At 42.8% G+C, this 11,713-nt stretch overlaps 1 protein-coding gene across 1 annotated transcript in view; it reads right to left on the reverse strand.

Moving 5' to 3' along the window:
* The window catches only part of LOC124606180 (ice-structuring glycoprotein-like), a 29,125-nt gene extending 20,231 nt beyond the window's left edge, over positions 1–8,894 (reverse strand). Inside the window, exon 1 of the mRNA XM_047138147.1 lies at positions 8,781–8,894. Within this exon, the coding sequence (XP_046994103.1) occupies positions 8,781–8,894 (114 nt within the window). The remainder of the gene's footprint in view (positions 1–8,780) is intronic.
* Between the last annotated feature and the right edge of the window lie 2,819 nt (positions 8,895–11,713).

The raw sequence follows: 11,713 nt of genomic DNA on the forward strand, positions 1-11,713 counted from the left end.
GTTATGGGAACACTCCGCAGGTTGTAAGGAGGTGTTAATGTTCCAAAAAAAAGCTGTCAAGATCATTACATCAAGCAAAAAACAGAAGAACTGCAAACCTATATTTACCAGGTTGGGGATGATGACAGCCGGCCGAGGTGGCCGAGCGGTTCTAGGCGCTACAGTCTGGAACCGCGCGACCGCTACGGTCGCATGTTCGAATCCTGCCTCGGGCATGGATGTGTGTGATGTCCTTAGGTTAGTTAGGTTTAAGTAGTTCTAAGTTCTAGGGGACTGATGACCTCAGATGTTAAGTCCCATAGTGTTCAGAGCCATTTGAACCATTTGATAATGGCAGTATTGAACCAATAAGTTTTTCTATGCCTCAGCAGTGTAAAGAAAAACCAAGGTGATTTCAGCATTGGGTAAGACATTCATAATCACGACACCAGTAACAAGAGGAACTTTGAAGTACCAAGTTGTCAACTGACTGGAACGCAAGACAGTTTTCCAGCGGTAGCCCTAAAAATGTTCACATTGGGCCAAGAAGTTCAGTCTCTGCCGCTAGGACTGTTCAAAAGGACAATTTCACTGGACTTGGAAGAACACCCATTATATTCTATTCGAGAAATTTTCAATAATGACCAAAGTGAAAGGACAAAATAATATTGTCTTAATACGTTATATCTGCCCTTATTGTGAATACTTTTCTGTATGTTGTATAAAATTGTAACGAAATCTTAAACGAGGGTTGGAACTTTAATAGTGCAACTATTTATTTACAGCTCGCCCATTATATTCTATTCGAGAAATTTTCAATAATGACCAAAGTGAAAGGACAAAATAATATTGTCTTAATACGTTATATCTGCCCTTATTGTAAATACTTTTCTGTATGTTGTATAAAATTGTAACGAAATCTTAAACGAGGGTTGGAACTTTAATAGTGCAACTATTTATTTACAGATCGTAAAAATAGATACGTGATTCAAAGCTTTACTGACCTTCAAAGCAGTCACCAGCACCGTGTATAACCCGTGCCAGCGATATGGAAGTCGTAGGATACTCATAGCTCTTGTGTTGACAGTTCAAGCGGTGCGGTCTATTGCCCGACGAATTTGTAGCAGTTCTGAAGTGAATGCTATGAAGTGTTTCCTTCAGTTTAGAAACCGAGTTGAACTCACGAGGGCTTAAGTCAGGGGAGTGCAATAAGTGGTATAGCATATAGCAGCCCCATCAGTCAAACAAATCAGTAACAGCTTGCACTGTAGGTGCTTGAGCATTGTCTTGAAAAATTATGGTCAGGTCCTGCAGAAAGTGTCATCACTTCTGTCTCTAAGCTGATCGTAGGTTGTGTTCCAAAAATGAACAGCATTGAGACGGAAGTGATGAGACTTTCTGCTGGACCTGACCATCATTTTGCAGGACAATGCTCAAGCACGTACAGTGCAAGCTGGTACTGATTTGTTTGACTGATGGGGCTGCTATACCACTTACTGCGCTCCCCCGAGTAAAGCCCTCGTGAGTTCAATTCGATTTCTAAACCGAAGGAAACGCTTCACGGCATTCGCTTCAGAATTGCTACAAATTCGTCGGGCAATAGACTGCGCCGCTCGAGCTGTCAATATAACTGGCACTGCTAAGAGCATCCTACGACTTCCACATCGCTGGAAACGGGTTATACGAAATGCTAGTGACTACTTCGAAGAACTCTGAAAAACGTATCTATTTTCTACGAGCTGTAAATAAATAGTTGCCACTATTGAAGTTCCAGCCCACGTATATGTAACGCTGATGCAGTCTGTCCAGTCACGATTGGTTAATGACCCAGGCCTAGTAATAAGGTAATATAATTCTCCCAATAATCCGAAGTCGAACATTCGCCTCCCTTAAATCCTGTCTTACGTACTTGTTCCATTTCGTATCGCTTTGCACCATTACGCCTCGATATATAATCACTTCACTATGTCAAGCAACACGCCACTGATACTGCATTCTGACATTACAGGATTGGTTTTCCTATACATCTGCATAAATGCATTTTTTTTATGCTTAGAGCAAGCTGCTCCTATAGTAACTCAACAACGATACTTCTTCGTTCACTAAAGCTTCATCAGCAAACAGTCGCAGATTGCTACTCCCCTATCCGTCAGACCATTTATTTCAACTACGACTTGAGTTAAGTATGCAAGCATCAAGTTCCCACAGAAGAAAAAGTTTTACAAACACTGTTCTTAAGCAGTTGCCTATTTTTATAAATTTTTATATGAGCCGTACCATACCTCGGCGATCTGCCTTAGAGGCGTAATTTATGTTCGGTAGTAGTAGTATAGACAAGCATTTCTACCATTGAAGCTTGAAAATTCGGCAGGTGCATACATTAGATGCTGTGGGGAGGCAAGTTAAATTTTCGAATCCAAGATTATCATCGACCTTTGTTTACTCAATGGAACCAAAAAATGGTTCAAATGGCTCTGAGCACTATGGGACTTAACATCTGAGGTCATCAGTCCCCTGTAGCGTAGAACTACTTAACCCTAACTAACCTAAGGACATCACACTCATCAATTCCCGCGGCAGGATTCGAACTTGCGACCGTAGCAGTCGCGCAGTTCAGGACTGAAGCGCCTAGAACCGGTCGGCCACCGCGGCCGGCATCAATGTAATCATTTTTTTACAAGACTGATGGAAATGGAAGCCTGTCTAATATGGTGTAGGACCACTTTAAACATCCTAAATAGCCTTAAAATCCAATGATAATGATTTCCCATAAATTCTGAATGTCAGTCGCTGGATTAGTACGTCTCCCCCCGCAAAGAAATTCTTGCACTTGTTTGAGAAGTGCTGGAACAAAATAACGGACCCTTAATTGTTTTCTCGATACAAGCTACAATGGCTTAAAAATTTTGAGTAGCTAAAAACACATGTTCTTCCATCATTTTCATTAATTAAGTATCGGATATGTCCAGTCATGTTGTGAGAGGCATTATTATCTGAGAAGATGCGACCCATGCCGGATATAGAGTGTTTGAGATATTTAAATATTTTAAAAAAAATTGTCCTCGACATTACGAGGTATTTTTACTTTCTGCGCAACTACAGTATTGTACTGGAACCCTAACCAACCAACTATTCCGCATTCTGAGGATATACATCAAAAGTCTGTGTCCAGAATTTTCTCCTTCCCTCAATCAATGCATCAGGCCCCACCGCACCTATTTTTTTTTTGTGGGTTTATTACGCCCATAACACACATTCCATGCGTTATACTTGACTCGGACACCATTGAAAATCTGTGGGACATGTTGAAACAGCGGGTAATACGCCGATATCACCATCCCCATATTTTAGTGGAATTTCACAATCAAATTCTCAGCGAGTGGCTTAACCTCGATGCGACTTATCTGCACAACCTTGTGGTCTCATTTCCTGACCGAATCCAGGCGGCTATCAAGTCCAGGGCCGGAACTTCACGGTACTGAATGACGCTTGTAATTACTTCTTAAGGACGACGAATGTTTTGTCCGGTGAGCTTACCTGCTACTTCCTCTTCGTAGTCAGCAGAACATTAAAATTTCAGCACTATTAACGGGGCTTGCAACCAACGCTAAACTGACGTGAAGTGCACTACATGCTTCTATACACAAATTATCAGCATTTCATTACAACCACTTAAAGTAAAAGAAAGTGGCGGCATCCACTTTCTGCACGCAAGGAAAGATTACGCAGTGGGTTTATAATTTATAAATAGCATTTAAATGTTTTTCGTTTCAGCGTATGTTATGCCTTGTATAAGATGTACACATGTTAGCCATCACGTTCCATAATTCCACAGCGGCAGGATCCTTCTTTATCGACAATCCGATTTATTATTTTGTAATGTTATTGTTCACGTTGGTCGGGATCCCATGGTTGGCTTACAAGTATGGGAACGACGGGCTCAGCAGGAACATACACAACGCCACGCACGATCTCAATGGCCCCACGAGGACTGATATATTGTTCGCTCAGCCATATAGTACTCAACAGCCAAATCACATACCTTGAGTTTTGGAAACGGGCTTGTTTGCAGCAAAAACAAAAAAAGAAAAAAGTACAAGGACAATGCGGACTGTCAGCAGGGCAGCTTCTCTCTCTATTGCTACGTCATTCATGAACAGGCCAATGGTCACCGTATCGATAGTCCTTGTACACTAGACTCATCACACTGTCCATGTATTTCTGACCAAAGGTAAAGAACATTGTATCGGAACAACGTTACATTTAATTTTTCGTAATGTGTCGTCCGTAAGTTAGACAGCTTATTAACGACTAGCTGAGTACTCTTCATTCCCTGGATATTTTGTTTATTTCAGTTCTATTAGTCCAACTCCTCTTTCCTCCTGTCTGTCCATTTCCTCCTCCTCCTTCTCATTCAACTTATCATCGCCACCTCAACAGGAGGTTCCTGGGTCTTATCCTACAGTATTTCTCTCCAGATAGTAATACACGGTCGGAAAAAAAAATTGCCGGCCGCTGTGGTTGAGCGCTTCTAGGCGCTTCAGTCCGGAACCACGCTGCTGCTACAGTTGCAGGTTCGAATCCTGCCTCGGGCATGGATGTGTCTGATGTCCGTAGGTTACGTTAAGTTTAAGTAGTTCTAAGTCTAGGGGACTGATGCCCTCAGATGTTGAGTCCCATAGTGCTTAGAGCCATTTTGAACCATTTGAAAAAAAAAAAAAGTAGTACACTTGAAAAGACGACGTCTACTTTGATCCGATGATGGCATGTGACACCTGGGGGATAGTATGTACAGTAATAATGCTTTCAATAGGGAATACTCACAGCCAGAAGCCTCAGTGTGGTACAAAAGCGTGAATCAAGCAGGCAACCATGCCATGGAGACGCACTCGTGCTCCCTACAGTCAATCTAGAGAGTTTTAAATGTGTCAAATTGTGGCCTTCCGAGTCGCGGGGTACCCTTTCGGAAAATTGCCACACGACGTTGACGTGCTGTATCAATTGTGCAACAGTGCTGGTATCGGTGGTCGCCCGAACGTTCTTACACCTTGACGAGTTTCTAGACGTCCACACACTACGGAAGCCCAATAGGATCGTCGTACTGGTGAGAGGAGCAATGGCAGAGCGTAGAGTTACCACAGCACCGACGAGAGGGCTTGTGAACCCAGACGTGGCAACACAAAGTGTTGTGAACCGATTATTAGCAGTGGGACTACGGGCACGCGCACCTCTAGCCCGTCTTCCACTCACGCCACAGCATCGACGTGCACGGGTGGACTGGTGCCACATGACGACCACTTGGAAGATGGAAGGGTGGCGCGTCCTAGTCATGAGCAATGAAACCAGATTCTTTCTGCACCCAAGTGATGGTCGTTTGCACGTACGACGTAGACCTGGTGAGCCCTGCAGCGTAGAGTGCATTCGTCCAAAATACACTGTCCCACCAGGGGTCTTATAATCTGGAGTGCGATCAGCTACGACTCTCGTCCACCTGTCGTGTATCTGGAGGGGAAGCTAACCATCTATCGGTACGTGCAGAATGTTGTTGGACCCCCTTCTTTTGCCATTCTTGCAACAGGAAGGTCATACGTTGTTCCGACAGTATAATGCTCGTCCACACACTGCCCGTGAAACTCATCGTGCTCTGCAAGAGGTGCGACAGCTTCTCTGGCCAGAACGACCTCCGGACGTGTCTCCAATCGAACACGTGTAGGATGTGATGGCACGAGCAGTGACTTGTGCGACTCGTCAGTCTAAAGTTCACACAGAACTACGTGAACGGGTCGAGCAGGCGCTGATCCCAGGACAGTATTCGCCATCTGTACGTTCGACTGCATGCTTCTAGAGTCAGCGCCTGCGTTGTTGCCCATGGTGGCTACACCACGTACTAATATGTTTCTTCAGCATCGGTTAGCCGGCCGGTGTGGGCGAGCAGTTCTAGGCGCTTCAGTCTGGAACAGCGTGACCGCTACGGTCGCAGGTTCGAATCTTTCCTCGAGCATCGACTTGTCTGATGTCCTTAGGTTAGTTAGGTTTAAGTAGTTCTAAGTTCTAGGGGACTGATGACCTCAGATGTTAAATCCCATGGTGTTCAGAGCCATTTGAACCATTTGAACCAGCATGGGTCGATACCTGATCTGTAAATACAAGGATTTCATGTACTCCATATGAACTGTTGCAACAATAAATCTTAAGTGAATTGGAAACCTTTAAAAGGGTGCACTATTTGTTTTCCGGCACTGTTTGGTTGGAAGCAGTCCAGGGGCTTAAGAGGAATTTTTTTACCCGTGGCTTTTTTCGTCTGTATGCGCACATGTCACATTTATTTTGCACATCTGTACACATATTTCACCCACATCTCTATCGAATTTCGCTCTGCAGTTTCGTTCTCACGCAGTTCAATGTTTATGACCTCATATTTCCTGAACTACGAATCTTACAATGGTACAATTTTATAGCTACATTCAGCGCCATTTGTAGTTTCTGTCTGCCACATACGTTGAGTTAGAACCAAAGAGGTTGTAAATTGAAACGTAAAGCACGATGCGGCAGCTTTTTACACATCTCAGTTATTGTGACGTTATATCTCCTAAACTACGTGTCGTAGACTGATATAATTTTGCAAGTACAATCAGTGGTAAATATGAAAGCTGTCTACAAGAAGTAGAGTTAGTAGCAAAGAGGTCAGAAAGTTGAAGCTTCATGCCTGATGCGACTGTTTTACTGCATAAACAGCCAAATGTAATAAGCGATACACTTTTTACCTTTCAGCATTTTGTGCGGGTTATCAGCGAGCAAGAATTTCATAGAAGTTTGAAATTATGTGTAAAGTTCGTTGTAAGTCACGATGTGATCTCACTTCCGAATACTGGATGAATAAAGTCAGGGTATTCGCTCGCCTTGGGCTACACTTCTGTTTCAGCCTCACCCCCGTGCCTTTGGTAGGTAAGTGGTTCTTAGACCCACAGAGATTCTTTCCAGACATTAATTCATATGTGCACCAAGTTTTGTTGAAATCGATCCACAGGTGTCGGAGGAGATGTGGAACATACGTACACGCATTTTCATAATGTGTATGATATCCATTTTTTCGTGGCTTGAGTTTGATGAAAAAAAATCTTTACGTTGCCCTAAGCTACGCTAAAGTTACTTGTGAAAAATCCCATGTAATTTTATCTAGTAGTTATGGAGATTAACATGTTAAAACAAACAGGCAGTCACGACGAATTTGCAGTTTTATTATTAGTATAGATTATTTCGAAGTGTTTGGTATTAGGAGAGAGAGGTCATAAGTTGACTGCATAAGTATTTTGTAATTAGCAGTCGATCACTTTATTCTAATGTTATGGACGTATGTATTTAGCCAATCATAGTTGTGTGCGTTTGGCGTCGTCCTGCGAAAGAAGCAATTTATTGTAAAGGAAAGAGTGGAACTGAACTATGGAAATACGGCAGCCATTACAAGTTTTAACTACGAAGCTTTTCCTCTTGTTGATTCCGTTTATGGAACGCCAATTCTTTGGGGGAAATGCACAGAAGACTGGCCCAGCGTATAAAATTGTTATGGGGTTAGCAGATGCCCTCGTCTTTCACGGTTTTTGGTCCGCCTCTTCTTTGGAAGACGTGTGCAGCAGAGAGAGTGCAGAGGACACGGTAGCCAGCGAGTAGTGATTGAGTAAGGTTCACGTAATACTGTGTTCTACATAGTTTTGATATTTTGTGCTGCCATTGGTGCAGTTTATGGAAGAAGGCGGTAATTAGCACTTCTGCAGTAATAAGTCGTCTCATGTAAACTGTAGTCGTGTCCCCAAGAGGCTTCCTGACAAAACATGGTGCTTTAAGAACTGTACTGCCATTACATCAAGAAGGGTTCCAAAAGGTAGCCAATATGGCACGTTTAGTCCGTCTAAATAATATGAGATCCAAGGATATTGTGGAAGCGTGTTAGAAGCATATTCTGAACTGCATTGGGTCTGTACGGGGAAACTACTGACAATCAGGTTCGTCTTCGGCATTGTACAGGGCAGGAAGACCTTTTTGGAGGAAATTGTTGCGATTGTTTTTTGTGAACAATACACTAGTAATTCATTTTGAAGAGCTCTACATTCTTTTACAAGTACTTGATGATTACTTTTGCTTAATTCCAATCAAATAATGTCTTGAACAACTTTTTTAACTAGAAAAGAGATTGTAGTTAACGTAAAATTTGTACAGTTCATTTACATAAGAAAGTAGAGAAATGCAATTTTGAGGATCGTATAGCAGCAGTACTTGATTAAATTAAGTTGCATAATTTCTCAGAACAAAACTAAATTCTTCGATAGTAATAACTAACTTCTCTTTAATTGAAAATAGTTTTGCAAAGTTGATTGTTAGACAGACAGTCATTAAATATCTTGCGTTTTTCAGTCTAGTACTAAAAACTAAAGCTGCATTTATTCGAAGGTAAACTCATTAACTGTTACAAACTGGATGAACATAACTGTTTTTACAATTTGTCCGTTCAGGACTGGCGACCGAATTTAGAAGTCAGAATTATTTATTTTCAGGAGAAAAATACTTAAGGTGAGCTTGTACTGTTTACTGAATCAACTGTAAGTACTGCCACGTTTTCTTAGCGGGACACCCAACACCACTACCCCTCCAGCACGTCTTTCTCTCCAAAAATCCCATGACATTGTTCACCGTACCCTAAGAGTTTACCCCTCAGGTTTCTTAGCTGAAGCTCCAGTGAGGTCGTTCGGCACTGTTTCGACAGTCACGCAAGCGTTTCACCATTTCAACCTGTCGGGATTGCGCACTGCATCGCGGTCCGGCGTTCCGAGTTGCGCCGCCCACAGCGTGTGGAGGGAGTCACCGAGCAATTGTGGATGCCAGCCGCCGGACCGGCCTGCTGCAAGCAAGGCTTCACTCATGACGCACGCCTCACGCCCGGTATCCGCCCTCACAATGTGTAATTTCCCTCTCCTAGGTAGACAGTTCCTTAAAAAAAAAAAAAAAGCTACGACCTTCCATAGAGTGACAGTTAAGACATTCGCCACTACTCACACTAAATCCTTAAAGTAGAACTCGCGCCGAGAAACTAACTATACATGAAGATCCCACGAGGCCATCATATCCTGGAATAGCTCAGATAAAAGTTGCTTTGATTTTGTACTTGCTATAAGTCGAACTCCAACATCGTTAGTGAAAGATCGACTCTGTAGTCATCACCTGGAACAGGCAGTAGGTGGTGCGACCAACGTGACACAGGGGCTATTTAGCTGATGCACGTGGACCGAATTTAATGCCGCTATATTGTCAGAGAAGACACAGGGGATGGATAAAAATATGGTAACACTACAAACACATTAACATGCGTAATACGATGTCGAAAAACCGTTAGCATTCAAAACAGCTTTCATTCGTCTCGGAATGGATAAATATAGGTCCTGTATCGTTTTCAAGGGAATCGCATACCATTCTCCCTGTAAAATAATGGCGAGTTCAGGTAATAATGGTGGAGGTGGATAATGGTCACGCATCCGTCTCTCCAAACTAGACCAAAAAGACTCAATAACATTAAGACCTGGTGACTGTGGTGGCCAGGTGTGACGCGACAATTCACCATCGTGCTCACAAAACAACTCCTGGACGAAGTGAGCTGTGTGTCCAGGGGCCCTGTGGTCTTACAACACACCATCATCACTGAGGGACTAAGACTGCTCTATGGAATGGATCTGATCTCCAAAAATGGTCACACAAACTTCACAGTAATATCTTGGACAGTATCCATATGACCCATTAAATCATATTGAATCATAGAATACTATGATATGGCTGACAATTCAATGAAAGATATCTTTACAATTAATGGCTATACTTACAATTAATCTGAACATGGGGGGGGGGGGGGGTAAAATATGGTCTCAATACAACTCTCGCGCAAACGGAACGCAGTAGGATGTGCCGTACATCAGACCTGGATGAAGCGTGGAGTGGAATTTTAGCACTGAGAACGTAAACAAAAATTCTGTCAAAAGAACATTCATTAGATCGGTAAATTTAATTGCGCACATGAATATGTATAGTGAGTAATATAATGGTTGCTGTTGCCTGCAATTTATAACGTCGCTTATTAATTAAACCCAGTACTTTACTTCCTGCAAGGTCTATGATCTATGGAAGCGGAATAATCAAAGAATGGTTTAATCACGAATACTTAATTCACAACCACTTGAGAGACTAAGAGGAAGGAAAAGAACTAAAAACCTTCACCACAGCACACGTGGGTAGCAAGAGGGACTGTTCCCTTGATTTTAACATGCAGGATAAACGAATAAAATTTCTATTAAAGTGAATTTCTATAAAAATTAAGCATAAATAAGAATCACAAAATGGTTCAAATGGCTCTGAACACTATTGGACTTAACATCTGAGGTCATCAGTCCCCTAGAATTTAGAACTACTTAAACCTAACTAACCTAAGGACACCACACACATCCATGCCCGAGGCAGGATTCGAACCTGCGACCGTAGCGGTCGCGCGACTCCAAACTGAAGCGCCTAGAACCACTCGGCCACACCGGCTGGCTAAAAATCACAATTAATTCACATAACGTACAGCGGAAGGTCGCTGTGGCCTTGGTACTGTAGACTTCCCATTAGATCACGATCACGTGGTCCTTACAAACAAAAGGGGGCAGAAAAGAAGTTCTCATGTGAGACGAATTGCACAAAATTCAGTCATAAAATCACGGAAATCATACGAAATGTACATGCTCTCGCGAAAGGGATACTAAACAAAATGAAATGAATCACAATAAACTCAACACGGCTCCACGTATTTCGTTAACAGTTCAGGTGAACAATAGCGTACACCGTCCCTGGATTTTAACGCATTTAACACTCGCGAATTGGCAATGTCACACACGACAATAATCTATGAACGATGGAAGGAATCATTTACTTTGACTAGCTTTGAAAAACTTACATTAAATGCAACATTAACTTCTCGTCAAAAAGCTACACTTACCGCCGGCAGGTTCACCCGTCTCGCATCCCACGGAACACTCCACGAGCATTCGATCTCCATCCAAAACCGCTCCCCGTACCTGCGGAAGTGGCCAGAGGAACCCCTGTTGTGGTGCCAACCTATACAAAAGTTTCGTCCAAGGAAAACACAGACTTATTGGAGACATGGTTCGTGTTTCCTGTAGTTGGCTGTTCTGACACAGTGGCAGACTACTACACTCCCAGGGATCTACACACTAAAATCCTTGCACACTCTCATTCACAGATTCAACTGATCGGACAAGAAGAGGAAAGAAAGATACATTGAAATATGGGTCTTAAATGTATCAGATATGCATGTGGGGCTCCGACAAATACCAATAACCCAATGAAATGTTAAAACGAAGTATTGAAACACGTATGTTATGTAGCAGCGATGGCGAGGCATGACAGAATCTCTGACCAGAGAGTTATTTATCGTTGCTAGTCTGCGCTTGACCGTGCGAGAGTTCAGTTGCATGTAGGGAGTCGGTAGTTGTAGTTGCTGGTTGCACTCAGTCAGTGCTAGTAGCGCGCGAGACACAATCGGAGTTGTGTGAGGAGTCGGCGGGCGTCGACATGGGACTCTGGTCAAGATTCAGGACGAGGTATATTTTTTAAATAAGGTAATGAAGCAGCATTGCGCACATCTGATAATGTAATGTATCTTAACTGTAATTAATTTGTTCAAGAATCGCCCCAA

This window comes from Schistocerca americana, chromosome 3 (genome assembly GCF_021461395.2).
Source record: "Schistocerca americana isolate TAMUIC-IGC-003095 chromosome 3, iqSchAmer2.1, whole genome shotgun sequence".
NCBI lineage: Eukaryota > Metazoa > Arthropoda > Insecta > Orthoptera > Acrididae > Schistocerca > Schistocerca americana.